The sequence below is a fragment of the Heterobasidion irregulare genome (assembly GCF_000320585.1).
Source record: "Heterobasidion irregulare TC 32-1 unplaced genomic scaffold scaffold_06, whole genome shotgun sequence".
Taxonomy (NCBI): domain Eukaryota; kingdom Fungi; phylum Basidiomycota; class Agaricomycetes; order Russulales; family Bondarzewiaceae; genus Heterobasidion; species Heterobasidion irregulare.
Window position 1 is genome coordinate 837487 of NW_009258202.1, and position 26963 is coordinate 864449.

The window sequence follows — 26963 nt, forward strand, 5'->3', positions numbered from 1 at the left end:
GAATTGGTGCTGGGGGCATCTCAAAGGTCCGCGACCTTGCGTGGCAGCTTCCTACGAATGTGTCGCCGTATCTGGTGGCACGAGCCTCTTAAGCAGGCGTAGAAAAATGCCTTAGCTGATGAAACTTGTGAATGCGAGTAAAAATGCGTTAGTATGAAGGAGCAGGAGAGACAGAAAGACGGAAGAAGACTGCGGGAGCTAAAGCGGCACACACGGCAGTGGCCATCACGTCAAAGTCGACGATGCTATCCACCAGCCACAGTATAAGATTGTCAAAGACTGTCTCAAGTCTTTCCTCCGGAACAGGGGACTTGCATTCACAAATCCTAGTGATGCGACTATAACCTTGTATACTATGACCGCCTTGTCGCCCTTTTTGGGTTTAATAAAATTTTGCGAGCAGCAGGGGCCTGATCATCGTATCTTATTTATCACCAGACCGGAGCGCACATATAATAACAAGCCGACGTTGAGCCCAATCAGAAAGATTGGCCGCGCATTCCGCGGAACTTACGAGTGGACATGACCGTCACCCGTCACCATCATTGGCGTCTACGTTGAAACTCGGACGTAGCAGCAGCAAAAAAAATCGACCGGATAACGTGGAGGCAGCGTGGTCGGGCTCAGTTGGTCAAATGGCATTTCCGTGCTGTGCAGAAGACTACTCTAAAGGAAGGAAGAATGGAAGGAGCAGCGAGGATGTGAGGCATAGAGAGGAGAGGAGAAAAAGTACATAAGTCGAAGGGGCTGAGTCAGCAGGACTACCTTGAAGGATGAGATATAAGCGAGCATGATAATCGGACAGCTCAGGTTGAGGGTCCCGCACAGGCCCTGGATCTCATATTCTGTCCTCCTCCTCTGGCTTTCTTTCTTTCTTTCTCACCTTCGTTTCTCCACAACCACAATGTCCGCAACAGTCGTGTCTGCTCCAGGAAAAGTCCTGCTCGCCGGTGGTTACCTCGTCCTCGACCCCGCATACTCGGGGGTTGTGGTCTCTACTTCTTCCAGGTTCTATACTGTAATCACCCCAGGCGGCTTGCCTGGCCAGATCATCGTCCGATCGCCCCAGTTCTTGGACGCAACATGGTTGTACGACGTCCTGCTTGTGCAGAAGGAGACCGTCAGCGTCGTGCAGTCCGCCAAGTATGTCCTCCCTCACATGTCGCAGTCATAGGGTCTCAATGCATCATCCGAAGATCCCCTTCCGCGTCGAAGAATAAATTTGTCGAGTTAGCGCTCAAACACACGTTAGCTCTTGTCCTTGACTTGAGGAGTCCTGCTGAGATCGAAGCCGCACTCTCATCAGGCCTCGACATCACCATTGTTGGGGATAACGACTTCTACTCTCAACAAGAACAGGTACGCTTCATTTCAGGCAATTTTGGAAAAAGCACGCTTGTATTGACATCCCTCGACGATATGTATTTAGCTAAAAATCCGCAACCTCGAGCCCACCCTCGCTTCCCTTTCCCTGCTATCACCTTTCCTCCCAACAAATGTCCGCCTCTCTGACGTATCTAAGACCGGACTTGGATCTTCTGCTGCTCTCATAACCTCGCTCATCTCCGCCCTCCTCGTACACCTTGATGTCATCCCCCCATCCATCCTCTCTGGCTCTAACGAGGCTGCAATTGGAGCAAAACGCCTTGCACACAACCTTGCGCAATTTGTGCATTGCCTAGCGCAGGGCAAAGTCGGCAGTGGATTTGATGTCGCAGCTGCCGTGTTTGGTAGTCAACTCTACACACGGTTCGACCCAGGAGTCATCCAGGGCTTGATGAATGACGACACAGTGAGATGATTTCGCATTGCACACACTCTCAATATCTATTCATCTGAGCCCCCTCAATTTTGTTCCTCGAACACATGACACATAGACATCACAGCTCTTCCCCACTATCTCCCCGCAGAACCCTGCATGGGATTACAGAGTCGAGCCCTTCCGCCTCCCGCCCTTTACCCGAATCCTCCTCGCCGACGTGCACGCCGGGAGCAATACACCCCTGCTCGTGGGACAGGTCCTAGAATGGCGCCGGAATAACAGCACGGCAGGTGCGCACCCCTGTTCCTGTGCCCCGCCGTTGTGCCTGCAGAGCGCTCATATTTTTACAGCCCATTCTGTCTGGACCGCACTTGACCAGCTGAACACGTCTTTAGCGCAGACGCTAGCTCGTCTATCTATGCTCCATGAGCAGGACTCGGAAGCGTATCTAGGCACGGTCAAGTACATTTCGAGCATGCAATCCGTCCAGGTGCGCGTCTACTGCATAGATAGCCGATGAGGTCTAATTTTGGAAAATGAAACACGAAACACGGAATCTCAGTGGACCGCGGTCGCTAACGCTCAGCCACATCTAACAAGCTGCCTTGAAGCCTTCTACGAGGCGCATCTTCTCACTGAAGTCAGCCACCTCATTTGATGTTTCTTTGGCATGACACCTCTGACACTTGTACGGACTTCCCTGCGTCGCCACCGCGCTTGCTGAACTAGCAAATACGCGTTAAAATGCGTGAAATGGGCACCCTCTCTGGCGTCGAGATCGAGCCCGCACAACAAACAAAGCTCCTCGACGACAGCGTCTCGCTAGCAGGTGTCATCGGTGGCGGCGTTCCCGGTGGTAAGTAACATCTTCCACCGAGTTCCGCTTCTATTCACCTCCGGCCCTTGCGCTCCCGCAACTGATAACCAATCACGTATCTAACAGCGGGCGGCTACGACGCGATCTGGCTCCTCGTGTGCAACCCACCAGAAATGTTCGGCATGCGCCCGTTGCAGCGCGTCGAGCACCTTTGGAGCTCCAACCCAAGTGTCAGCCCGCTTCTCGCAGAAGAAAGCACCGGGTCGGGCGTACGCGCCGAAGACATGAACGCCGTCCCGGGCCTCCGAGAGGTTATAGGGAAGTAATGTTCCTGCCGCATACGTACATACCCGGCTGCTGCACCGTACTGACGAAACGAACATTCGCCCCGGCGATATGCGTCTCATTGTCACATCTCTTCCCCTCTGCCCTATTATGCTTTAACTTCAGGCTTCATGCATCAAGCATCGCGTTGTTTGATGACCATGGTCCACATTCCGATCTTGCTTGCTTGCTCGTCACGTCGCTTTTTAGGCCCTTGCGCCAGTCCGTATAGTCCATTCTCCAATGTCCTGTCTGCAATCCAGATGCTGTACGATACCTGTAGCTACGACTACCCTCTATTCTAACTTCATAGATTTTCGGGCCCCCTTATCTCACCTTACCCGTCCCATACCATGCACTCCTGCCTGCCGCGTCTCGTCTACATGCATATTGTAGCATTCCCTTCGGGCGTCCATACCTTGCCTAGCGCGAGGAACAAGGAGAGCAGCATTACAGTCACACCGAACGTGACACACACGTACGCAGGTAGCCGCTCGCGAGTGTACCATGGCCTGTGCGCATGCGCACCGGCGAGTTTGAGGTAACATGCTGCAGGGAAGATGAATGCAAGCGCCGTCGCGGAGACGCCGCCGATGATCTCTAGCATGACGCCGAGGTCGCAAGTGACGAGGGCGACTGCGGTGGCATTAGAACGAGCGCGGCGGACGATGGGGATAAGAACCTTACTGAACATAGACGCAAGAAGGATGGTGGTAGTGAAGAAGACGTGGCGCTGGATGCTAAATGTTTCATGCGAGAAAAAATATTGCTCGATCACCTAGTAAGAACCAAGTTAGACTAAACGTGTTTATCTCTCGTAAAAGGCAATATGGCACACCTCTCGACAAACGAATAGCTCAAGCGGGAGTGTAGTAAACATGTTGAGGCCGAAGCAGAACCGCGCCACATTGATCAGACTGTCAGTCTGTGAATTATCATTTCCAAGGCCACGGAGATATGTGTCAGTCACTGGGCGCCACCGTCGCATGAGCGTAGAATGGAAACTTGAAGGCGCACCGGCGAAAAGTTGTTCAAGATGTTGCCCTGTGTTTTGTCCGTAAAGACCATGTATCCGCTGACGGCAATTATCGAACAAGCAACGAGAGAAATTGCCGTCGACACGTGCGTTACTTTAGCAAATCGATCCAGGGTCGGTGTCCTCAGGCTTCCATAAATCAATAGCGTATTGTGGTGACACACAAATGCGAAACTGATCACGCCTATTGCCTGGAAGATACCAGAGTCGATGAGCGAGAAGCGCTTCGCCGGGTCACCTTTGAGCTCAGGTGGCACATGCGGCCCCTCAAAAGTGACGGAGAAAACAATTATGAGCATCCCCACAAGCGCAAAGGCGGACGAAATGGAGAGCTTATGGATGTCGCGATAGAGTGAGAGCGGATAGGAAACGCCGAGGGTACAAAGAGCGATTACGAATTGCCGGTTGGCGAAGATGGAAAGAACGGGTATCGTTGGAAGCGTGGGGAATATTGAGCGGATGACATGGGGTATGGAGTCGCCTGCGACGCGCATAAGAATGACACGGGAAACACACAGGCAAGGGAACGTGTACGCACCGATGATGACACCAAATGCACACATACCTGTCCTGCCTATCATTAAGCTTCCGGCACGTAAAGTTGAACTAACTCACCTCCAAACGCGAACGCGAACTGAAAAAACGAGACTGCCGCGCGGCCGCTTGAGCCGAAGCAGTGATTCATGATGCCAATGTATGAATTTGCTCCGCTCATTTTAGCGTTCGTGACTATAAGCCGGATTGTCCAGTCCGTGACGGCACATAGCACGATTAGAAGAAACATTCCAGTCCAGAAGCCCGCTTTGCTAATGGCATAGGGGAGGCCTACAGTATCGCTGTCAACAAGAGCAAAAAGCTCGGTGACCTTGGGCTGCGCAGAGACGTACCAATTATACCTGCAGATGACGAAGGATTAACATGCATCGTTTAATTCTCAGTCCTACAAGGGCTCACCTGCCCCCAAGATAGAGTTCGCCATGTTCGTGATCGAGTTGAACATACCGCCCCCTGAATGCTGCTTCGCCGCAAGCTCTTCCAAGTCCATATCCCCTGCGGTCATTCCCGACCCATTGCCGTTTGCCTCGCCCATTGGTATTGAGCCTTCCAAGCTCCGCCGGGCAGCTGACGCATCCATCAGCCCTACAAGCAGCGGCATGCTCTGGTCGCGCCGGCGGTCGCCCACCCGCTGCTCAGAATTAATTTGCGCGAGCGTGCCATCGTCGAGATCGTCTGGATCGAGCTCGTACTCTGTTCTCCCAACATCAGCGAAGATGCATGCTCTGAATCAGCGCCGAAGTCCATAAAGCCAGTCTAGGACGGAGGTTGTGTATCACAGGACATACCTGTTTCTCGACTGGCGTATGTCGAGCGGAGAGGTGGGCCTATGACCTGTACATTCTCCTGGAACCTGACGCGTCCATGCTCAGGCTTGTCCGACGGCATGGCCTGGTCCGCATCCAGAGCCGAGCTATCTAAAAGCGCGTCGTCGTTGATGGAGAAGAGCACGTCGTCGTCATCATCGTGAGCGCCGTCCTGGGTGTTGTTCAGCAAGGGTTGGCTGGCCTCTCCGGCCGCGCGTCCGTTCTGCCGGCTGCGTCCGAGCATAGCCTATGCAAGGATAAGGTTCGGTGAGCGAGAGTTCGCCTTGGACTCTCGTTGTCTTGTGAGAGGATGGTGATTCGTTAGCGCAGCCAGTTTGAAACGAGGACAGAGCCAGCTCGACAATGCAGTGTCGGCGTATCACCGAATCCTTCAAGTTCACACGTGACTGTCGCCCGACTTTCAACATAAACTCAAGAAAAGCTTCAGCGTCAGTAGCCAGTGTGTTCTCAAGACAGTCCGGACGATAGAGATGAGTAATGTGAGCGTGCAATATACATTAAATAATAACTGTCATGTATGATCTATATCTGTCGACTTTACGCCCGCTACAATCAAGCGACCCTACAAATGAAACGCAGAGCAAGCATGAATCATGCTTTGCTGCTCACACCAGCACTCCTTGCGGCGAGTGCGATGCGCCGGCCGATGGAATCTCCCTCGTCATTCTTGTCAACGTTTTCTAACCACCACCGCAGACTCGACTTCAAGGCGGGCAGCTTGGCACCGGCAGTGACACTAGTCCAAAATCAATGTAAGTGAGAGTCTGTTGTCAGAGGAGAAGATGCATGAACGCCTACATTCCGCGCTGCTCGAGAGCTTCAAGAAGTTCTGGATGGGTCAACCGATCGCCCATACCCTCCTGTTTGAGGAGGGCATCGTCAGCGGCGATAGCCCGAAGATGTCGTTGCAACCGCCGCCGGCGCATAAACGGTGGTCCCATTGTCGACAAGGAAAACACACTGTGAGGATCCGAATCATAAGCATTTAGTCCCATGATAAACCCCAAAACAAACTGCTACTCACCCACACAGCGCAAGTAGAGGGGTACTCCCTGTGACAGACGACAGGGCTACGTGTATCGGGCTGACCTTGCTTATCATCGCCAACTCATCCTGCATGGTCTCCACGAATACGCGCTGCTTGTCCCGCCGCTTGTTCTCGATACGTTCGCGCTGCGAAGGCATGATGCACGTTGATGGGAGCATGGAGGGTACGTATAAGACGATAAGGGGTATAACCTCCTCAGCAATCAAGACGATCAGGACGAAGGGTACAAGTCTGTAGACGTCAATTTGTACATACATCTACATGCATAGCAAAAAAAGAAACTTACTTAAGAAGATCTGTCTGAGACGTGGCCACGAAGCGCGATTCCCAGCGCGACAGAGGTGGACCACCCGATTTAACTCGCTGGCGCATCTCGTTCGCCTGTACGCGGTGTGTGTTGACCATCTTCATCCCTCGCACATAAAATTTCTATTCATAGATAAACCATGAGATTATGACGAAAGGCGCAGCCTATGAACATACAAATATCTCCTTCAGCTGGTGCCACATCCTCTGGACGCGGCCTGCATCTGGCGGCGGTGGGGGGATAATGCCATGTGTGTGCGCATGAATCAAGTCTTGCCGTGTCGTCTCAAGAATCGACGACGAGGTCGAAGGGGCAGGTGTCGAAGAAGTGGTGGACTGTTGAGTTGAGGAAGTCGGCAACTTCGAGGAGACCGAGGGCGTATTCAAATCCGAGCGTGTGCTGGATTTCGCTGCAGGCTTGATGGGACCGGGCCTGAGCTCGACCTTTGGTTTCCGTGACGTAGGTAAAAGCGAGGCAGGCTGCGATGGCGTAGCGGGAGGAGATTTCTGGACAATAGGCGGCTGGGTAGATGACGAAAGCAGGCGAGCGAAATGAGGGTGGGTAAGCGCGCCGGGTGAGTAGATGCCTGTGGTCAGGGAGACATCATAGCCAACGACATGCCCGCGAAATTGCCTGTGTACAAAGAGAGAACCACGACGTTGCGTCGCGAGAGACCTAACATACCGTTCAGGAGTCCGAGAAATAAAATAGCGAAACATCATTAGTACCAGTACAAGCCTCACAAAAATGTATTCGGGGAGCGATGGTCCGTGCTCACCTCTCAACTGCGCCATTTCTACCTATTGACCGGATCATGCAAGCGCTGCGGTCGAGCCAAATTTCCAGCGGAAGAGGAAGATCGTTGGGCGTGGATGTTGGTGTGAAGAGAAAGTCTGGTATGACCGTTTGACCAGGTCTAACCTTGCGTACGCTTTCGGCATCCGAAAAAGGTATATCTCGACACGTGGAAGTCATGGGTCCACTGTCGTCCAATCAGCGCTCAGCGCTCAGCACTCAGCACAGTCCTTGTCTCCTAAATCCACAACCCCAATACACAATGCTATACCATAGCTGTTCGTCTCATATGAGGCTTCATCTTGAAGCATCTCGTCGTGGGGATTGCTTGTGAGCAGATCTTGGTGAAATTTTCCACATCTAGGCCGTCTAGCAAAGTGCTCTACGAGTACATCACAAACGGTTAGTTGCCAGCTGGTGTCAATCTGTCCACGTCGTCTGGAATAGTTCTGGACTCTGCAGGAGTCTTGCGAAGGTGATGCCGATCTCCTATTGTTCACGTCACGGACCAACGTCTGCAAAAACTTTCTCGTCTCGAATTCCTCGACGCCTCCCCGATTTTTTTGTGCCATCCCGGTCGCAATTGTTGTTCGAGCCGGTTGAGATCAGAGTGGATTTCAATTGAAAAGTCTCTCAAAGAAGGCTTGATGTCTATGAACCGGATTGTCATCGCCACCATTTCGCAGCGGCCTACGTCATCGATATCGCTCCGGGTTTGCTCCATTATACCTCAGCGCCGACATAATCCAGCAACTCAACGGTTCTCTCGTGTTGTTACTCTGAACAAGCTCCATTCTACGTCCGTTCCTCATCCACCTGCTCTTGTCATGTTGTCGGCCTCGAATTCTCTAGAGCTCCCAGCCTCAACCGCATCCGCGATAAAACAAACACTTGCTCAGCTATACCAGCAATCTTCCTTTCAATTGAATGTGCAACCGGCGCCTTTCCTATCCGCATCCGATGATCAGGTTCCCAGTGAGGTGCAGACGTATCTACACAGCCTGACTCTCGCCGCAAACGCAGTCGCAAACGAAAACGCATGTGGGAGCGTACTCGCAGGTCAGGGCAGCGAGAGTGACGAATTTGGCGATGTTGCATGCTGGTTGGGTCAAGGAGAATATGGGCCAGGAAGAGAAACCGATGTTCTTCAAGCATTGGGGCTGCAGAATTGGTCTCAAAACAACAGAAAGGTATGTCATCCTCTATACTGAACGACTTGTCTGTCAAATCTGCATTGATTTGCCCTAAAATTCAGATTCAGCATGCCGACCTTCAATCTACCTACCTACCGCCATCCTTCAGGCCATCGTCGACCCCAGAGCTGGAGAAACTGACAAGCTTACTTTCTATATTACAGGACAAATATTACTTCTTCATGGATGGTGGGGAAGGCATGGGTGGATGCGTCGCACATCTCCTCCTAGGGAATTACAGGGGAGATGCGAAGAGTGGGTTCGGAGGTTGGATTGGTATCATTGGACTGGGTACATGGTCAGATTATTGAGCTGCGGTGTACATTATGGGTGCAATTTATCGAAATCGCAATTTTAATGAGCGAATGAAGGCCGAGGGATCCCACTGCAGGATACACTGCAGGATTGTAGAGGTGTTAAGCAAAGGAGGCTACCACGTGGCGTGATGCTGGGAGGCTTGACAATACACAGCTTTCAACACAACGACCACGATGACGGACCTCCGTGTAGTCGCACTCATCCTTTCTTTCCTCGTCGTTCTCATTGGAACACTACATTCCGTAAAAAATCATACCTACCTCGATACATCAAACCCCCTCCTCACCGCGCTTCCCCATCCACTCCACAAAACTCATTACTTCGCCTCCAAATCGAATCCACTCAACACCGTCTTCATCAAGCGCGCCTGGGGGTGGACCTCAGCCGTCTTCATCCTTCATATCTTTACATCTCCTCCAAGGACACACCGGGCGCGCCGTACCATTCAGTACCTGCTCGCCACCTTCACCTGGCTTGCTTTCACAACATGGTTCTTCGGACCCGCTCTCATCGACCGCTTCATTGTCGTGTCCGGGGGCGAATGTGTCCTGCACCTTCCAGGGCCGGACGGCGCGTATGTGCCCGTTGATCAAGAGTACTGCTTTACGCATGCCCGTCTTTCCCCATCGACTCACCCAGATCTGTTCCCCCCCGTCCCCAACGCCTCTGCACTGCTGGAGAAATGGGCCGGCGTGCCGCGTTTGCGAAGAGGCCATGACGTCTCCGGCCACGTGTTTCTTCTTACGCTCTCCACGCTCTTTCTGGCGGACCAGGTCCGCGCCTCGTTCCGGGCTCGCACTGCGTGGTCGCAGGCCCATCTGCTCGGCGTCGTCTTCAGTGTTTCGTTGATCATGTTGTGGTTGTTTGCCAACTGGACGACGAGCGTGTACTATCACTCGCCTGTGGAAAAAGTGTCTGGCTTCCGTGCGTGTTTATCTTGCATCTATCTTCTCATCGAAGGGTCTGACCACAATCTCAGTTCTCGGCGTTCTCGGCTTCGCTGCCTCGCAGGCACCACTATTGCTGTTTCCCGAGGCGGTCAGTTCACCAGCACCAATTGCAGCCAAGCTACATCAGAGTTGAGAACATTGAGGTGTATCGATCTAGTACTCTCTTCCTTGCCGAATGGTTCTGACTAGCTTTTTCTGAAGGCATAAGCTGATCGTGTGTATAATAGTTAATGGTACTTTGCGAGATTTTGGGCCACTGATGGCTTCCAACATCAAGCGTTCAAGCTGCTGTGCCACATGCAGGATTTCACCTGATAAGCGCCGCTTCTACGCTGTCAAACACCTACTATTCTATGAATCCCACCGAGATCTTGTCTTAGACATTCAGGCTGTTTGCAAAGGTTTACCACTCCATTTCAAACCCGGCGTAGATTGGTGCCTGCGCTGGCTTCACCTCCCAACCGCATTCGAAAGTGGGCCTCGAACACTGAAAGTACTCTTACAATTTAACGCTTGCTTAGTTGAGAGCTTGATGGTGCGAAATATGTTCAGCTCCAACTCTTTCGGTCAAAGTTTATATACTCTTGCCACTAGAAAGCCCTTCGTTTCAATCCTGCCGTCCACTTTGGTAGAAAGGTATTTGTCAGAGAAAAGTGGCCAAAGCCCAACTATCAACTGCCGAAGAGATGCGCATCGAAAGTGAGAAAATCACCCTGTACACGCGCATGTGAGATTCAGATGAATTTCCAGAGCCATATTGTTAAATTCGCAGCATCGACCGTATGTTAGCAGACCTTGTGTAAAATATCGGCGGAAACAACATCAAGTAGAATTGAATCATGAGGATAGAGTGCTTAGTGGCGATATCCTCACCTTCGTGCGTCGCGGGTGGCGTCGCCGACGGCGGGTGGGGGGAATTGTCGTGGACACGGTCAAGACAACGAACAAGGGCAATGGAAGTTTAGATAACTTTTGGCGTAGATTTAAGACCGGTGTACGACTCGACAAGCAAAACCGAAGAAGACCATTTTTCGACGAACATAAAATTATTGATATTGGGCACAAACGGTTATTCCAAGACTACGCTGGCATGTCTGGAAAGTGAGAGTTGGTCCTATGGATACCAGGTATACACGCCGACCAAGAAGCGTTTTTTTCGGAAAGCCATTATGACGTCTATGATGATTATCATCACTAGGCATACCAACGGCATAAACGTGTCTTTGCAGCAGAGAATAGCTCAGGCATCGATGTGCTCCATTCACTCGCACACATTGATCATGCACTAGAGTGGGTTGCGAAACGAATTAGTGGCAGCGTTCTGTAAACCGAAGTACTAGCCTGCGACCTACTGTCTTGGGCATCATGGATCAACTGCCTCTCTATGAGTAGAATCGAAAACCATCTCATAACTGTCCTCTCTATCGTCGGCATCTGGATCGAGTCCATCTCTAATCTTACCGCCTTTTCCACTGCCACCACCCTGTGCGCGCTTCACTATCTCCCATTCAATACGTACAAACACCCAAGCCCACCGCCTCAATATTTCCGCGATCTCGATCCAAAAAATGAACGCTGAGCCGTCGCCTTGCATATGTGCGTGTAGATGGCTCGAGAGCTTGATACCCCATGTAAGGCGCAGAATAAGATTGAGAAAGATGATGAAGGGATAGACGGGGAGCGGTAGAAGGAGGGTCGGGCGTAGCCCATATGGATGCGTCGAGTGCAAATGGGGAACTGGGGAAGTATGATGCGGCGAGTGAGCTACGGAGTTTGTGGTGAGCAGTCCAGAAACACTCGTAAGAGATTCCGAGCGTTCGTGAAGAGTTGGGAGTACGAGGGGACGAGGCAGAGATTGCGGACGAGAAGGCTTATTGGGAAATACGTTTGGCCGTAAAAGGTCAAAACCCCAATCGTTGGTGACATCCCACCAAAATGAATACAGTGAATTAACCAGTGCGGCCAGCAGCCTAGATTTCAACGTGATTAGCCGGAAGATCCAAACATGATATTCACTCATTTGAGTGTGTGCACGACCGTAAGTTATCGACTCACCATAATCGGAAAAGGGGGTGTTCGCCGTGCCATGCCTCATGAGTGGCTTGGTCGCCTTTTGCAGCTACGAGTTCCGATACAACGAGGCGTTGTGCTGCGGAGAGGAATATAACGGGGAACGAAGATGCGTACTTGAGCGCATTGAAGAGTGGACGACGGCTGATATTGGATGGGTGCGCGTATTCGATTAAACATTGGCGTAGACGAATTAGATATGGGAGGCTGTGGATCCCGAGCATTCGAGTTGTAATTCAATTTCCTGCTCTAGTTGAAGCGCGCTCACCTCATAAGAGCAGGCAAGATCCATCTGGACCAACCATCTTGAGGTGGAAGGGCAAGTAGACTGCCGCCCGGAAGTAGCATACAGATAGAAAGCCAGACGTCGCCGAGCACCTTTGCAAAAGAAGTAAAGACGTCGGCGAATATTACATCAGAAAAGAATATAGGACGGTTGAGTGGAGAGAAGAGACATCTCCGAATAGAACTGTGTGGGAGGGTTGAATACGAAGAACACTAGTATCGGAAATTGGACTTACAGAAGGAAAGCATCCCGTTCCCGCTTCTCGATGATATTCTGAGGAGTAAGAAGAGCTATAAGCACGCAGAGCGCGCAGATGGCGGGTATAAACTTGAACGGATCGGCGTATGCAGGATTGGTGTGCGTGGCAGAATGGTAGAGAACCCAAGCGAGAAAACAGAACGAGGCATATAACGCAGACAGTCGATACACAGGAGCGTAGTATATCCACGGGTCCTCAATGAACTTGAAGCCACTGTGCCATCGATGATCCGTTATCGGTGTACCTAGTCCATCGTGAGTTGTGTGAAGATCGAGTGCGCTGGCGGCATCAATGCCAAAGAGACTGAGGCCGTGCAGGTTCGTAGCCCAACCAAAAATACCGAGGCCAACGAGGCACAGAACGCGGAAGGGAAGAGGGAAGCCGACGACGAAGGAGAGGTTGTCTATGTCATCGCTCATTGTCGTGGGTGGCAGTCGTCGTGGTGTTACTGTAACACTGGCATCGGTTGTAGGCCCTGATGATGATGTTCGTGGTCGATGCTTTCAGCCACCGCCAATTTCTTCACAGTCAGCCACCACGGTCACTCCACGGTCGCAATGGCCGACAAGCAGGGCGCGTATGGGAACAAAGCTGCAGACACCGACTTCCGACGAAAATGGGATAAGGAGGAGTATGCGGAGAGGGCAAAGAAGAAGGATGACGAAGAGAGAGACCGTATGAAGGAGAATGAAGAACGTATGAAGCAAGGTTCGTCCCTTACGTTTCACTCAGCTGCCTGGTATAATTTACACACATATATGCCTTCTGCATAGGAAAGAAACCCTTGCGCGGGAAGAAACAGGATCTCCCAAAACCTACAGAGCTCATGAAACGTCGCGAACATGACCTCGAGCTAGACAAGAATTTGGGAAAGACGATGGTTGTACAGAACCCTGGCGGACGTGGACCAGGGCAACCGGGATTCTACTGTGACACCTGCAATCGTACCTACAAAGACAGTGTAGGTTACTTGGACCACATCAATGGCCGAGCGCGTACGTGCTTCCCGTACCCCCCTCTCTGACTCTGCTGTCTCCATGTCTGAATCTGTTGAATTGAACGGAATTACGGCTTCTGCCGCAGATCTCCGTGCGCTGGGACAGACAACGCGCATTGAGCGATCAACCGTTCAGCAAGTTCGCGCGCGCATTGCTTATCTGCGCGAAAAGACGAAGGAAGCATCCAATGCGAAAGCCTTTGACTTTGAACAGCGACTCACCGAGATTCGCGATAAAGAACTTGCCGCTCGTGCAGAGAAGAAAGCTCAGAAGAAAGCTGAGCGAGACAAGGCGCGCCTCGAGCTCGCGCAGGATACAACAATGAATCAAGACGGCGACAATATGATGTCCATGATGGGCTTCAGCGGGTTCGGCACATCGAAGAAATGATTGTCAGTCCACCCAATCTACTTCAATACTCAAAACAACATATTCGACCCCTGTATGTATTCTAGATAGACACAATTGCATTTACATCTGCTCTTTTCCCTATACAATACCCACAGTTCTGTGATCGCTCGGTCCATACATCACGACCGCACCAACGACAGCATGAATTTCACTTCTGCGATCTCCTGCTCCTCCTCGATCAACAGCTCAGCGACCTTGCTCCGCTTCGCCACATCTTCAGGCACAGATCTCACTGTCTTCCGAATGACTTCCGCGTGCTGTTTGATCGCGTCCTTCAGATCCTCTCCTGCACCCTCCTCGAGCGCATAAAACACGTCCACATCATCCGTCGCCTGAAGCCCTGCCTTCTTCCGCAGCTTTTGCACCCGGTTGATCAGCTCACGAGCGAGCCACTCGCCCGCCAGTTCCGGATGCACCTGGATATCGAGCCGCACGACCGCATCGCTGTCAGTGTGCGTCGCAAACTGCGCCTCAGCTCCCGCGGGAAGTTCGATGTATCGTTGCACAGTCAAATCGCCCTCGACGAGCTCGATATTCGCGATTGTGATCTTCCCTGTCGCCACGTACGTCTTCACCTCATCGCTGGTCACATGCTCGAGCGCGTTCTTCACGATAGCCAGGTTTTTCCGCAATTTTCGGCCGAGAATGCTCCAGTCTGCGACGGCACGATATCGTACACCGGATGTGGACTCATCCGAGGTGAGAACGATGTCGCGCACGTTGAGCTCCGACTGTATATATCTCTGTAATGACCTGACGTCGTCCAAGTATTCTTTGTCCGCGTGGAATACAAGGAGTTCCTTGAGCGGGGTCTGAAAATATATGAATAAATTGTCAAATGGCTTGTCTGGTACTCTGTTCGCACCTTGAGAGAGATGCTATGGCGTTCGCGAAGATTTCGTACAAGCTCGATTATGGTCTGCATCCGCTTGACTTGACGCTCAATGACGGGATCGAAATACTCTGCCTTGACTTCGGGGAAGAGCAAGAAGTGAATGGAACGCGTGTCACCCGCTTTAGGGTCCTCCGGGATGAACGTTCGGAGAGTCTGATAGATGTTCTCAGTTAAGAAAGGTGTGTATGACGACTGTACGATGGTATCAGCAACACGCGCACGTTGCAGAAATACTAACAAACTGACCATGGTCCTGCACAGTGTGAACAGTGTCTCGAATAGCGTGTTCAGCGCCGCAATGGTGTCCTCCTTCCCGTCCTCGCCCTTCAACCGCCTGCGATTGAAGCGGATATACCAGTTCGTCAACTCGTCGACGAGCTCAAGCAGCCGGGGGATGATGGTGTACAAGCGGTAAGCCTCCATCTCCTCCTTGACGAGCGTGATGAGTGATTGACACCGTGCAAGGATCCAACGATCCATGACGTTGTTTGAGACAGGCGCATGCGCGTCGTAGCGGAAATTGTGGCCAGTCGTCTTTTTGAGCAGGGCGACTTGGCCGAGGAAGAAGCGAAATGAGTTGAGCCACGGTAAAAGCACTCGTGAGACGACCTCGCGCACGCCTGCCTCGCGGAAACGGAGGTTGTCACCACGAACGATAGGCGAATTGACAAGGAACATTCTAACTCGAAAGCCACGTCAGAATGTAGAGTTCGCATGTGTAGATTTCTCGCACCTTGTCGCGTCGGCACCATACATATTGATGATCAGGTTAGGGTCGGGATAATTCCGTAGACTCTTGCTCATTTTCTTGCCATCTCTATGCCATTTGTAAATTCCTGGACGATAGCTCACTCCAACGTGAAGACTTACTCAGCCAGGACCAGGCCAGTCACAATCAAGTTCTTCCACGGTGCCGACCCGAACAGATGCGTTGAGAGGACAAGCAGAGTGTAGAACCACCCTCGAGTCTGGTCGATGCCTTCCGAGACGAAGTCGGCAGGGAATGACTTCTCGAAAAGCTCCTTGTTCTCGAATGGATAGTGTAATTGCGCATATGGCATGCTGAAGTTTCGTCACTGATTTTAATAAGCAGCAGGCAACGAAAGTTATTGCGCCGTACCTGCCAGACTCAAACCAACAATCAAAAACTTCCTCGATCCGCTTCAGTTGGCCCTTACCCTTTTGCGAGGGTATAGTGATATGGTTAATCTTGTCCGAGTGCAAGTCCGTGATACCCGTAGCTCCGGAGAGCTTCTCGAGTTCCTCAACCGAGCCGACGGGGACGATCTACCATGGCATGCCGTATAAATTTGATGGCTCATCGCGAAACGACATGCCTCAAGGAAAATCGTACCTCCTCCATGTCGTCGGAGACCCAGAGCGGAATCGGCGTTCCCCAGTATCTGTTCCGCGAGATATTCCAGTCGCGGGCATTGGCAAGCCAGTTACCGAACCGCCCGTCTCCGACACTTTGGGGGACCCTGTCGAATGATGAGGCATTAGCGCATCGAGCTGGTCAGCCTTGGATGGATACGAGTACTGACCATCTCGTTTTTGCGTTGTTATCGACGAGTTGATCGATGATAGGTTGTACGCGGACAAACCAGACAGGAATGGCCCGATAGATGAGGGGTGTTCCTGATCTATGCAATTGAAAGTTGAGAGTACATGCTTAGCGTCTTGTCGTACGGCAGAAATGCAGATGCAAGCGCACCTCCAGCAGAAGGGATACGAATGCTGAGTCGTCGACTGCACGATCAGCCGACCCTTGGCCTTTAGTACCTTTTGAATGTCCTTGTCTGCGGCCTGGTCACGAGCAGCACAGGTCAGACCCAGTGATCCACAACTAAAGTTTCGCAGCCCACCTTGACATGTTGGCCAGCAAACTCCGGTACTTCGCTCGTGAATTTGCCCGCGTCATCAATGGGGCAAGGCGGCATCTCGTCGGGGCGCAGGACCCCGTGTGCGATGGCAATGCGATGATCGTCATCTCCGAATGCAGGTGCTTGGTGCACGATACCGGTACCGCTCTCATCTGTGACATAAGTATCGACGAGTACCCTAAATGCCTTATCCTCAAACTATTTGATAGTTAGAATATATCGATTGAATGTCTATAAAATCGGAGACAATAAAGAACAGATATCTGACCTGATCTGTGAAGTACTCAAATAGCGGTACATATCTCCAGCCCTTCATGTCTGCGCCTTGGAACTGTCCGAGCTTCTTGTATTTGGCCTTCTTCGGATCTTTGTAGAGTGTGCGGAGAAGTTTTTCGTGCAGAATAAAATTCTCGCCGCGTGCCTCATCGTGAATTTTGATGTACGTGTACTCAGGATGAACGCAAAGCGCCAAGTTCGACGGCAACGTCCAAGGCGTAGTCGTCCAAGCAAGCAATGAGGTTTTTGGATCGTCAACCAAGGGAAAAGCCACGGTGACTGTAATCAAAGTCATAACATGTCTCACACGTTGAAACAGGAGCGACATTGCTGACCTGCTGGATCGCTGACATCGCGGTAGTCCTGGCCGGCCTCAAAGTTTGACAACGGCGTTAGTAGGCCAGTTGAGTAAGGCATAACCCTAAGCCCCCTGTACACAAGCCCCTTGTCATACAGCTGCTTGAACGCCCACCACACGCTCTCCATGAAACTGAGATTGAGCGTCTTGTAGTCGTTGTCAAAGTCAATCCATCGGCCCATGCGCTCGACAGTATTTCTCCACTCGCCCGCGTACCGCATGACGATGGCGCGGCACTCTGCGTTGTACGCGGCGACGCCCATCTTCATGACGTCCTCGCGCGAGGTAATCCCGAGCTTCTTGTCAATTTCGTGCTCAACAGGGAGCCCGTGCGTGTCCCACCCAAATCGGCGGACGACGTGGTGCCCTGATACATGTGCATGGCGCGTAACTATGTCCTAAAGGTGCAAAAATGCGATAGATGAGAGGAGTGTAGACCTTGAAGTGAGCGTGAAAATAGAGATATAGAAATATAACGAGGTGCACCTTGATGGTTCCAGCGAGTAGATGGCCATAGTGCGGCAGACCAGTCGCGAAAGGAGGGCCGTCGTAGAAAGTGTATTCAGGTCTGCCCTCAGACAGCTTCAAGCTTGTCTGGAACGCATCGATCTCCTTCCAAAACTTCAACACATTTTCCTCTTCTTTTGCAAAGTTGAACGGAGTCGATACTATGGTTCTCAACAACAGAACACGAGCCGATACGAGTGTTTTCGATCCATGTATGAGTGAGTTCGAAACTTTTGCTATTAGACATGCGAAATCTACGCACGATCGTGGGCGGGAAAGGACATGGCGAGAACGAATCTCGAATATCAGATCCTTTGGCAGTTCAGAGACGAAACAAAGCTGGATTTTTGTTGTTGTAAGGAACGAGGATGACTCGGTGCTGGGAGGAGATGCGAGCGGATCCGTGTAGGTAATTATCTGCCTTCCCAGATTGGCTGGCCGGCAATCCCCGCATTGTCAATTATCACATTGCTCAAGTATTCAGTGTTGTCGCGAGTTTTGCACATCACACAGCAGCTACGGACTGCATCTAGAAAAGCCTTCCAATAATGCACAAGAGAGTTGATAAATAAGCGAAACGCGTCTCTAGCAAATCTAAGGCACAATATCAGACATGACATCGTAATTAACCGCATCTACGGGCACTCAACATATTTTCAAGGCACACACAGCAACAGCAGCTCAATCTCTGGTTTAAGCCCGTGCACGCGCCCTCCAACCTACGTCAAGGCGATCTAGGAGCCCCTGTACAATCTTGACTGCGCCCTTCCGCTCCCGCCGCGCGTCCTCCCATCCGCCCTCGAACCCAATCGCGTCGAGCCGGAGCAGTGCCTGCAAGAGCAGCTCACCCAACCGTCGGTGTTCTGCCTCCAGTGCCGCCGGGTCCTGCGGGGTGAATGGCACAGGGGCATCGCTCGCACGATGTTGGTCGCCCTCGGCATCAGTGACCGACCTCTCAGGCGCCCCAATGTTATTCAAAAACCCGTCGACGCCAGGCTCGAGAGTTTGCTGCACGGCATCAAGCTCTGCACGGATCTGAGAGATCGTACTAGCCTCAGTTTTTGGCTCGCGATGCGCGGGCACCTTTTTGGTATTCGAGGAGGCTGTAGATGCGTTAGGCGAGGATGCGGCGGCTGCCTGAGGCGTCGAGTCGAGAAGGAGGATGGTACTGTTGGCGTGTATTCCGTACGCGGACACTATATTTGATACATGGGGAGAGGATGGAGAGTCGCGTGTCAGTGATTCATGCTCATTGAGAGTTCGCGCGGAAAAAAGGCAAGGCCGCGGATGTGGAGAGGTGGTGCGACATAGCTTGGAAATTCTGATAGATTCAATTGCACGGCTGACCCGTGGCGATGCAATCCGTGGAATAGGAACATGTGGGTACGATGAGAACTGACCATCGTGTGCGACGGGTTCAGCACTCAAACGCGCTGTGGGGCGTCATAACTGGGAGCCAAAACGTGTTTTTCAGGGGGGATGGAGCTCGAGAGGCACAGCCATTTGGGAGGAGGACAAACATAGCCCCCATAAGATGATCCATACACGAAGGTTGTCTTATGAGGGCGTCGTGGAGCGCCATACGGAAGAGCCAGGAACGGAGAAGCGAGAACAAGGTATCAAATTGACTCACAGGGTGCGTTATCATCTTTCATCACAGCACCTGCGTGTATCAGTTTGAATGAACTCGAAGGGAGGTGGGTATATTCCGCGAGTGTGTTACGGAGGGCTCCGAGCTTCGTGTCGAGCGCGGGGAGGGGAAAGTGTAGCCTTTGAACGTCCAGATAACATGAATAGCAGGCCGAAGGAACGAGGTAGGGGGTGACATCGCGCGGTGGATTGATGGATCGTATTGATAGAGAAAGCATAGAAAGTGGAGCGGTCAGTCAGGTGGCGGTCGACGTCATCATCACTGGCAGCTGGAGAAGTGGGGAAGATGCTCCGGAACACAGAACGTACCGTTCACGGCCCCATTTTACTAGGATCGACATGTATAGTTCCGTGCTGTGCGAGCCTGAGAGCAGGCGGCGCAGGCGGGTGTAGACAAGGCGGAGGATGATGATGAAGATGAGGATGGCTGCAAAACTTTATACTCAGCTCCGTGCGGATCAAGGCAAGGCAGAAAGAGAACATACAAGAGTAAAAGGTTGTCAAGATCGCCAGCTTTGATGATTCTTTGTCTAGAAAAGACCCAAGAGTTCATTCAGGCCTTACTGACGTTTCAGAAACTGAGCTGTCTGCAAAGGACCAGTAGGATAAGGACCCCGAAAATCGCAACGAATCTATACCGGACCACGTGTCAGTGGCTCTGTTCTTTGCGATCACATCATTGCTATTTACACATCAACACAGCTGAGAAGTATTATCCAGAAGAATCTTCGCATAAATCTCGTCTCGTCTGTGTATAGATGTCCCTCGAGTGATTTGTCTTTTGGGGTCGACTGCGATCAAGTGGCAAGGGAGAGTCAGCGAGTTGACAATGAACGATGCGGTCTGGTTCAGGTTGATGTTTCTAAGTTTCTTATCCGCCTTGCTCAGCTGTGTTAGCGAGCGTCAACATTAGAACAGACCTTTCCAACACTGTTATCTAATATCCAGGTGTAAATTTTGCTGACACGAAGGCAGGTTGTAAACTTACAGTACATGCAGGACAAGAAAACCAACCGTCGACTGGCACCGGGACAACATGACGAATTTGGGCTTCTTGACAACCAAAATCCTCCATCCGAGAGGTCCATACTGAATTCAGCCAGATTCAGCCGCGATCGGTCGCGAAATGCGTTTGTCAATGGTTGGGTGGTAGAAGTGCGGAAGTTGGTTCAGGAGAACGGCCTCACCTCAAAAGCAGTAGAGATCACCTTCGGTAGACGGGGAGCCCCTTGTGAGTGATCGTAGAATTAGTCAAGGCATAGTAGCGCGGTATTACGTGGCAGCCATCGTAGCCACGGCGTCTCATGGCTTGTGTAGAGGAGTGTAGAGGAGATTGGTCGTAGATGATCTCCGAGTGGATCTCAGCCTCGTGAGAGCTACGTTGTAGACGGGTAACTTACTGGAGGGACCCCGGAAAGCCAGAGAATAACGAGCGAAAAGAATGAAGTCATCCACGGCCGTCAACTCTACTTTTACCTCGTCCGTCTCCCAACCACGGCTCCTTTGTGCCCTCTTCCCTCTGCCCACAACCACCATGTCTGATAATCTCTCCTCCGTCTCCCCCTCCAGCTCAGATGGGCAGCCCCGCACACGCACCCCAGCAATTCCCGCCTCTTCGCGAAACTCTACAGGTGCTCCACGCTCGGTCACCAGCCTACTTATAAATCGCACACCGGGCTCAACGCCCATCCCCCCATCCCTCCAGGCCAAGATGGCTGCGGTAAGTTCGCAGCATACACTTTCATCTTCTCCGACTCTTTATCGTACCCGCCGTCGCGATCGCTGATCCACCCGCTCTAGATGGCAAACCGGGCTTCCCAATCCCCCGTCCCGAGCATGGATGCCGCAACATCTGCATTCAAACGCGCAGCCCTCAATGACTCGATGTCCTCGAATCCGATATTCCGACAGTTTCCATCTTCCCCAGTACCACCCAACGGTAGTCCTACACGAGCAACGCCTCCGGCTCTCAGGGGCGGCGCTATAGGCTCCCGCCGGAACAAGCCAGGCTTCAAACTGAGCGACATTACCGGCGACTCATCCGCTTCTACCGCTGGCGCTGCTGGTGCCGGCTTGGGTGCAGGCGCGCCGAGCTTGGCTAGGAATCAAGAGTGGCCACCACGCCGGCCACAGGCGGCCCTCGGAACACCATTCTCCAACTTTGGGAAGATTGTGTACGTCTGCGTCCTGTGTTTCTGTTACGTCCGCTCATGTCGTTGCGCTGTCTGATCGTGTCCTTCTTTGTGTGATCGCGCGGGCTCGTCGGTATCTGCCATAATGCACTTCGTATTTTTTCTCGCACAGAGACCCTTCAGGCGCGCTGAACTTTGGCGGCAAAGCCGTCCTGCATGCGTCTGGTGTTGACTTTTCGAACGGTTCGTCGTTCACGATCAATATGAACCAGCTGCAGCTAGAAGACGAGCTCGGTCGCGGAGCCTACGGGACCGTTCAGAGGGTTTTACACAAACCAACAAACGTCGCGATGGCAATGAAGGTGTGCAAATTTTCGTCTAATAATGGCCTCAAACTTCACAAGAGTACCCTTTTATGCTTGTAGGAGATTCGCTTGGAGCTAGACGAGTCTAAGCTTAATGCGATCATCATGGAACTCGATATCCTTCATCGGGCGATACACCGTTCCATCATCGAGTTTTACGGCGCCTTTTTCATCGAATCGTGCGTCTATTACTGCATGGAGTACATGGACGCTGGCAGCCTCGACAAACTTTGCGGTGCCGGTGTACCCGAAGATGTCTTGGGACGCATTGTGAGTAGCATGGTGCACGGACTCAAATTCCTGAAGGACAACCTTCAGATCATCCACAGAGGTGCGCGTTGTTTGTCCTTGAGTGCCCGATGAGGTCATAATTACTGATCGATTCCATGCTCGACATGTATGCTTCCGACCTTCTTTGCTACGATAGATGTGAAGCCTACGAACGTGCTTGTCAACAAAAAGGGCGAGATCAAACTGTGTGACTTTGGGGTATCCGGGCAGCTCGAGAAATCCCTCGCTAAAACAAACATTGGATGCCAGAGCTACATGGCCGTGGGTATTTCTTCCTCGCCTGCCACTTTCATTATGATCTTGACATCTTTCATACAGCCGGAACGTATTCAGGGCGAGTCGCAGAATTCCTTGACCACATACACTGTCTCGTCCGATGTGTGGTCGCTTGGCCTGGCGACAATTGAAATCGCAATTGGGCAGTACCCATACCCGCCAGAGACATACTCAAACGTATTTGCTCAGTTGACGGCCATTGTGCATGGCGATCCGCCGGAACTCCCTGACACATATTCGGAGAGCGCGAGGGACTGGGTCGCGTGCTGTCTGGTTAAACGACCTGAGGGGAGGGCCAGTTACGCAGAGTTGCTGGTGCGTGTTATCGTGTTGGCGATTTCTGTTGTTCAATAAGTTGTTAATGCCTTGCCTTTGGGCATGTATAGGAACATAGCTTTTTGCTCGACGACTCCAGACGCAAGGTCGATATGCGTGACTGGGTCAAGCGCGCGCTGGCGTGGCGCGAGGCTCAGAAGGAGACTGCTCTTGCCGTCAACACGGCTGCGGGCGAATCTTCCTGAGCATAGAATGCCTTCGATCTGGTTCGCGAAGCTGGACAGAACGGTCAACGGAAGGGGAGGAAATTGTGCGGTTTCACGGTTCTGCGGTCCGGGACGGGCGGGCCGTTCGTTATAAGGCTGGAAATCTTTTGCAGTCCACCAAGTTGTGGAAGCACAGATCGGACGGCGTGTTTGGGGTTGAGAGTATGTGCTGAGAGTAGAGGGCTTTCGGACGGATAGAGCGCGTGATGTTTCCGGGGGCTGGGGAACCCCCAACGCGTCACATCGGATCGCTCCGTGGTGGACACGAAACTGACCGACGACTTGCGCCCTCCTCATCTGACCTCCTCCAGTTCACCTCCCCCTTCCTCGCGCCCACACACGTGTATTCTTTCCTCTCCCCGATTGTTCCCTTCTCATCCAGTTTCGTCGACATAATCGGCTAAAGTTTGACGTTCGTGGCATGCGTTGGACGTCGGCGTTGTATATACCACTCTCCTTCCCCCCTCCCCGACGAGCGCTGCGCCTGCTCTTGCCCGCGCGCCTTGTCTTGTCTCATCGCCTGGATCTTGATGGCCTGGTGTTATTGTTGTTGTTGTTGTTGTTGTTGTTGTTGTTGTTGTGGCTGTGGTTGCTGATGTTGTCTAGGCGCATTGCAGTGGGAATCACGGAGCGGGTATTTGTGTACTTCCTTTCGCGCTCCTGGTTTCATTTTTCGCTTTGTGATGCTTTCAAGCTTCGCTTTTGGTGGTTGGACATAGGAACAGGACGCTCGCATGCGGGTTGCAGTGCGATTGGAGGCGGTGATGAAACGGATTCTCTTGCAGGAACAAGCTGGATACTGTCGTCCGTAGTTGCATGCCAGGTGCATGCCTATATGTCATCATATGAATCCCTCGCTTGCAGCATTCCGGCACCGATGCATCGCGATCCTTCGTCACCACTTAAAGCGGCTGGAGTTGTATGTTGTTTTGTTGGGGTTTTTGTCGTGCACATGCTGCGCACAAACACGATCGTGCGGCGGTGCGGTAGCAGTGGTGGCTGGGACAGTGGTTTTCTTCTTTTCTGCTCTCGGTTGTGGTGGTTATGTGTTTTTGGGGCTGGATGTTGAAACGCTGATCGATTACATAGAGGGGTATCTGCTGTGCTTTGCTTTGCTTTCATGCATCTATTTGTATAGAAAAATATTTCACGTCAGGTTTCAGCGCGGGTAGGACGCGCGTACGGTGGCTATTGAGTTGCCCTAGCAGTGAAACTTGGAAGCGTATGTAGTTCAAATAAGCGGTCGCAGTCTTTTGTTGGCCATCTGAACAAACTAGTGGAAACTTCGCTGCCCATTTTGACAATATACTCCGAGCTCGCAACCACTAGTACGAGACAATACACGTGTAAATAGTAAGAATATAGGCGTAGGTCTAAATTGCCGCAAGTAATAAGGAATTGTGACACTGGGACCTGACCTGACTTGTACATGGAGATGACACCAACGAAAGGGACTGAGGGGAAGGCAAGACCTACTGGTATGATAAAGATAGGGCTTTTCAGAATCCATTTTTGCCCATGCGAGCTATAGAAACAACAGAGTTCTCGCCTATAGCGGAAATCAGGCCATCATTTCCTGTCTCTTGACATCATCCCAATCGTGAATTGAAGATCTTCCCAGGTCAACACGCTCCCTTTGTTTTCCCTGTTGCATGATCACATCATCGTCAAATTTAGGTCGGCGACACAGCAGGTCTGAATCTACGCACGGTCAAGTTGGTCATCGAGATGCTGTCAGATGGAACGTGCACGTCCCAAGGGACATTAAGGTCCACATTGGCGCCGCTGATAGGGGACATTGGGTGTTCATTGGCGGGCCGGTACGCGCTGAAACCTGGGCGAACGAAGACAAGCTCGCTGTTCGCTCCTCTGCGGCTAGCCGTGGCAACGCTGCCGACCTCGTGCTCCCAGATGTACGTTTGCGTCGAGCCTGCGGTCCGAAGAGACACGCGACTGTTGAGGAGGACCAGGAGGGATGTCGAGTAGAGCTTGCCAATGATCGCGGCAGGGCACATGTAATAAGTGTCATCTTTGTACGCCAGGAAAAGGACAGCCTCAACGACAGCGACAGTCACTGTTGTTAGGCCAATGACCAATCGGCGCAAGTGCTAGGGAGAGGGGTGAGAGGACTTACTCGTGAGGAAACCTGTGCCAATGGTAAGGCGAAGCAACTTGGTAACCATGTCCTCTGTAGACCTGTACGCGGTATTTTTCTTGATCCGGGTGAGCTGAAGTCATGGTCTGAGTGTGACAAGATGATCGAGCTGCTTTTGAGAACGCACGAAGTAGACCATGTATCCACATATGATGATGTCGGCAACCGCGCTGCCTAGCAAATTAACCTGAAGAAATAGGTGCATCAGAGCGTGATAGTTAGCATATACGCAATAGACATACGGTGGTGATGGCCAAAGTCTTGTCCTGAAGACCGACGTTGCTGTTATGGAGCTTGACCTTTATAATGATACCCAAGGCGATGGCAGAGCCACATCCCGTCAATGTAACCTTTGAACAGAGATATTAGCAGGCAATCGCGCACATTGAGTTTGAAGTTCTGCTAGTGTTACATACTAAGACGATGATTGCGGTGAAAAAGATGGACTTGCTCAAAATGAAAATGCGCCAGGCATAATAGAGCTGTACGATAGCATCCGCTGACCGAGGTAAGAGTTCAAAGTGAGATGGAGACGCATCAGAAGACTAGGGAGACTGACCTGTCCCATTCATGATTGCACCGCTGAACCATAAAGTGTGCATGTCAGTTACGACCGTAATATCTCCCCATCCACGTCCGAGGACGATCACAGCATCATGGGTAAGTAGGCTCGTCTGGATGACCTCCGCTATGCACAGGCCATACACGAGTGACTTGATCCTCCAGCTGTCTTTCGGGTATCGGAGGTAGTATATATCTAAGAAATGAATGACAAACTCAAAACACAAGTCTCGACGTCCGCATTGAATATGTAGGTCTTAACTTACAGACTTGACTGCTGAGCACTCCAAGCAGCCCCCAATTGAACACCAAGCCCAATATCTATGGTGAAATCCAGCGCCTCTTAGTGTATAGATCAGGAAAATAGAGGATGAAGCGGACCTGTGGTGTGAATCTAAGGATATTCAGATTGATTAGGATATTCAGATTGATTAGATATGATTGAAGCACAAGCGGCCGAGTGACTCACATCTCAACGGTACTGAAGGGTAGCTGAGCCGTAGACATGGCGTTTTAGAGGGTCAGAGAAAATCCAATCATAAGTCTGTCTGTCCGAAAATAGGTGTTAAAGGACGAGGTGTGTATCAAAGGAGTTTGATCCAAGGGACGAACGACCAAGAGGTCATTCGGACGCACGAGAGCTATATGGCTGCGGGAAACGCTTGAAATGGTCTAACGTAATCGACTTATAAGGAAACTCACCTTGACAGGAGCCGTAGATCGAGAGGGATCGAGAGGTCTTAAGCTCAATCAGACGTGAACTTGATCGCTGACTTGCTCCGGTTTGTTTAAGTATAAGACTGCACCCACACCCACCGTCATGGCATGAGATCCAAATGTACATGTGTTTACGCGCGCCAAGGAGTCGTATCAAAGTGCCTGCCTTCTCCAACGTAACCGCGCGCTCAGAACGAGGGGCATGAGACACAGGAGCGGTTACCTGGAGTTACCTGAGATATCTGGACCTCGTGAGACTTGTACAAATGGAGATGGTCGGCTAGTGGGATATGAACATGATGTGGGTGTGCATATGCACAAGATATCTCGGCTCGGTGGAATTAAGAAAGCAATTGACAAGTCACAAGTGTAACTTGCGAATCGGCCCAAATCGATAGA

At 51.7% G+C, this 26963-nt stretch overlaps 13 protein-coding genes across 13 annotated transcripts; 7 read left to right on the forward strand and 6 right to left on the reverse strand.

The window, feature by feature from the left end:
• The first annotated feature begins 817 nt into the window (after positions 1–817).
• On the forward strand, positions 818–3383 carry HETIRDRAFT_459322 (uncharacterized protein). The gene is made up of 8 exons (XM_009548981.1): positions 818–1143; positions 1197–1359; positions 1430–1792; positions 1878–2052; positions 2113–2252; positions 2325–2402; positions 2492–2618; positions 2706–3383. The coding sequence occupies exons 1-8, from the start codon at positions 905–907 to the stop codon at positions 2903–2905; spliced, it is 1485 nt and encodes a 494-aa protein (XP_009547276.1). The 5' UTR covers positions 818–904; the 3' UTR covers positions 2906–3383.
• HETIRDRAFT_154839 (uncharacterized protein) lies at positions 2557–5067 on the reverse strand. The gene is made up of 9 exons (XM_009548982.1): positions 4894–5067; positions 4827–4835; positions 4555–4764; positions 4478–4504; positions 3921–4420; positions 3742–3828; positions 3591–3681; positions 2707–3539; positions 2557–2618 (listed from the first exon to the last, which is right to left on the reverse strand). The coding sequence occupies exons 1-8, from the start codon at positions 5027–5029 to the stop codon at positions 3283–3285; spliced, it is 1317 nt and encodes a 438-aa protein (XP_009547277.1). The 5' UTR covers positions 5030–5067; the 3' UTR covers positions 2557–2618; positions 2707–3282.
• On the forward strand, positions 2905–3135 carry HETIRDRAFT_418545 (uncharacterized protein; the record flags this gene model as incomplete). Its single annotated transcript, XM_009548983.1, has 1 exon — positions 2905–3135. The coding sequence occupies one exon, from the start codon at positions 2905–2907 to the stop codon at positions 3133–3135; it is 231 nt and encodes a 76-aa protein (XP_009547278.1).
• A 697-nt stretch (positions 5068–5764) lies between the features above and the next one.
• Positions 5765–7583, reverse strand: HETIRDRAFT_385119 (uncharacterized protein). The gene is made up of 6 exons (XM_009548984.1): positions 7455–7583; positions 6853–7351; positions 6656–6798; positions 6346–6600; positions 6120–6281; positions 5765–6057 (listed from the first exon to the last, which is right to left on the reverse strand). Exons 1-6 carry the CDS (start codon positions 7490–7492, stop codon positions 5913–5915), a joined length of 1242 nt encoding a protein of 413 aa, XP_009547279.1. The 5' UTR covers positions 7493–7583; the 3' UTR covers positions 5765–5912.
• Positions 7584–8118: 535 nt separating this feature from the next.
• On the forward strand, positions 8119–8975 carry HETIRDRAFT_101688 (uncharacterized protein; the record flags this gene model as incomplete). Its single annotated transcript, XM_009548985.1, has 2 exons — positions 8119–8661; positions 8727–8975. The coding sequence occupies 2 exons, from the start codon at positions 8119–8121 to the stop codon at positions 8973–8975; spliced, it is 792 nt and encodes a 263-aa protein (XP_009547280.1).
• A 180-nt stretch (positions 8976–9155) lies between these two features.
• HETIRDRAFT_320366 (uncharacterized protein) lies at positions 9156–10065 on the forward strand (the record flags this gene model as incomplete). Its single annotated transcript, XM_009548986.1, has 2 exons — positions 9156–9906; positions 9962–10065. 2 exons carry the CDS (start codon positions 9156–9158, stop codon positions 10063–10065), a joined length of 855 nt encoding a protein of 284 aa, XP_009547281.1.
• Positions 10066–11295: 1230 nt separating this feature from the next.
• Positions 11296–12966, reverse strand: HETIRDRAFT_418550 (uncharacterized protein; the record flags this gene model as incomplete). Its single annotated transcript, XM_009548987.1, has 4 exons — positions 11296–11902; positions 11988–12209; positions 12271–12471; positions 12524–12966. The coding sequence occupies 4 exons, from the start codon at positions 12964–12966 to the stop codon at positions 11296–11298; spliced, it is 1473 nt and encodes a 490-aa protein (XP_009547282.1).
• Positions 12967–13104: 138 nt separating this feature from the next.
• Positions 13105–13935, forward strand: HETIRDRAFT_320162 (uncharacterized protein; the record flags this gene model as incomplete). Its single annotated transcript, XM_009548988.1, has 3 exons — positions 13105–13255; positions 13321–13542; positions 13631–13935. The coding sequence occupies 3 exons, from the start codon at positions 13105–13107 to the stop codon at positions 13933–13935; spliced, it is 678 nt and encodes a 225-aa protein (XP_009547283.1).
• Positions 13936–14075: 140 nt separating this feature from the next.
• On the reverse strand, positions 14076–18159 carry HETIRDRAFT_319333 (uncharacterized protein; the record flags this gene model as incomplete). Its single annotated transcript, XM_009548989.1, has 14 exons — positions 14076–14768; positions 14822–15043; positions 15098–15530; positions 15585–15668; positions 15722–15913; positions 15972–16138; positions 16206–16332; positions 16396–16494; positions 16566–16657; positions 16717–16932; positions 17003–17289; positions 17346–17766; positions 17855–18036; positions 18138–18159. 14 exons carry the CDS (start codon positions 18157–18159, stop codon positions 14076–14078), a joined length of 3237 nt encoding a protein of 1078 aa, XP_009547284.1.
• Positions 18160–18462: 303 nt separating this feature from the next.
• HETIRDRAFT_476210 (uncharacterized protein) lies at positions 18463–20099 on the reverse strand. The gene is made up of 5 exons (XM_009548990.1): positions 20011–20099; positions 19835–19952; positions 19509–19645; positions 18824–19071; positions 18463–18760 (listed from the first exon to the last, which is right to left on the reverse strand). The coding sequence occupies exons 2-5, from the start codon at positions 19864–19866 to the stop codon at positions 18569–18571; spliced, it is 609 nt and encodes a 202-aa protein (XP_009547285.1). The 5' UTR covers positions 19867–19952; positions 20011–20099; the 3' UTR covers positions 18463–18568.
• Positions 20100–21059: 960 nt separating this feature from the next.
• HETIRDRAFT_169311 (MAPKK-like protein) lies at positions 21060–23110 on the forward strand (the record flags this gene model as incomplete). The annotated part of the gene is made up of 7 exons (XM_009548991.1): positions 21060–21245; positions 21326–21699; positions 21830–22019; positions 22083–22353; positions 22450–22574; positions 22632–22904; positions 22976–23110. 7 exons carry the CDS (start codon positions 21060–21062, stop codon positions 23108–23110), a joined length of 1554 nt encoding a protein of 517 aa, XP_009547286.1.
• HETIRDRAFT_434619 (uncharacterized protein) lies at positions 22833–24264 on the forward strand. The gene is made up of 2 exons (XM_009548992.1): positions 22833–22904; positions 22976–24264. The coding sequence occupies exon 2, from the start codon at positions 23553–23555 to the stop codon at positions 24198–24200; it is 648 nt and encodes a 215-aa protein (XP_009547287.1). The 5' UTR covers positions 22833–22904; positions 22976–23552; the 3' UTR covers positions 24201–24264.
• A 1387-nt stretch (positions 24265–25651) lies between these two features.
• HETIRDRAFT_320207 (uncharacterized protein) lies at positions 25652–26168 on the reverse strand (the record flags this gene model as incomplete). The annotated part of the gene is made up of 3 exons (XM_009548993.1): positions 25652–25785; positions 25846–26043; positions 26114–26168. Coding segments are annotated over 3 exons (387 nt in total), but the record flags the coding sequence as incomplete, so codon positions are not given.
• Between the last annotated feature and the right edge of the window lie 795 nt (positions 26169–26963).

Bases quoted from the DNA above. Each gene is read 5' to 3' on its own strand.
- HETIRDRAFT_434619 (XM_009548992.1), top strand. From the start codon at position 23,553: ATGCGTTGGACGTCGGCGTTGTATATACCACTCTCCTTCCCCCCTCCC.
- HETIRDRAFT_385119 (XM_009548984.1), bottom strand. From the start codon at position 7,492: ATGATCCGGTCAATAGGTAGAAATGGCGCAGTTGAGAG. The intron at 7,352-7,454 runs GTGAGCACGGAC...ACGGTATGTTAG, and splicing joins AGAAATGGCGCAGTTGAGAG to GTCTCTCGCGACGCAACGTC. The intron at 6,282-6,345 runs GTGAGTAGCAGT...GGATCCTCACAG, and splicing joins CCTCTACTTGCGCTGTGTGG to TGTGTTTTCCTTGTCGACAA.
- HETIRDRAFT_476210 (XM_009548990.1), bottom strand. From the start codon at position 19,866: ATGTCGATCCTAGTAAAATGGGGCCGTGAACG. The intron at 19,646-19,834 runs GTACGTTCTGTG...GGACGTTCAAAG, and splicing joins GTAAAATGGGGCCGTGAACG to GCTACACTTTCCCCTCCCCG. The intron at 18,761-18,823 runs GTCACTGATGCC...TTCACCCCGCAG, and splicing joins TTGGGGCGCCTGAGAGGTCG to GACCCGGCGGCACTGGAGGC.
- HETIRDRAFT_459322 (XM_009548981.1), top strand. From the start codon at position 905: ATGTCCGCAACAGTCGTGTCTGCTCCAGGAAAAGTCCTGCTCGCCGGT. The intron at 1,793-1,877 runs GTGAGATGATTT...CATGACACATAG, and splicing joins GCTTGATGAATGACGACACA to ACATCACAGCTCTTCCCCAC. The intron at 2,403-2,491 runs GTCAGCCACCTC...TTGCTGAACTAG, and splicing joins AGGCGCATCTTCTCACTGAA to CAAATACGCGTTAAAATGCG.
- HETIRDRAFT_154839 (XM_009548982.1), bottom strand. From the start codon at position 5,029: ATGGGCGAGGCAAACGGCAATGGGTCGGGAATGACCGCAGGGGATATG. The intron at 4,505-4,554 runs GTGAGTTAGTTC...TAGGCAGGACAG, and splicing joins GTTCGCGTTCGCGTTTGGAG to GTATGTGTGCATTTGGTGTC. The intron at 4,421-4,477 runs GTGCGTACACGT...TGCGCGTCGCAG, and splicing joins TGCATTTGGTGTCATCATCG to GCGACTCCATACCCCATGTC.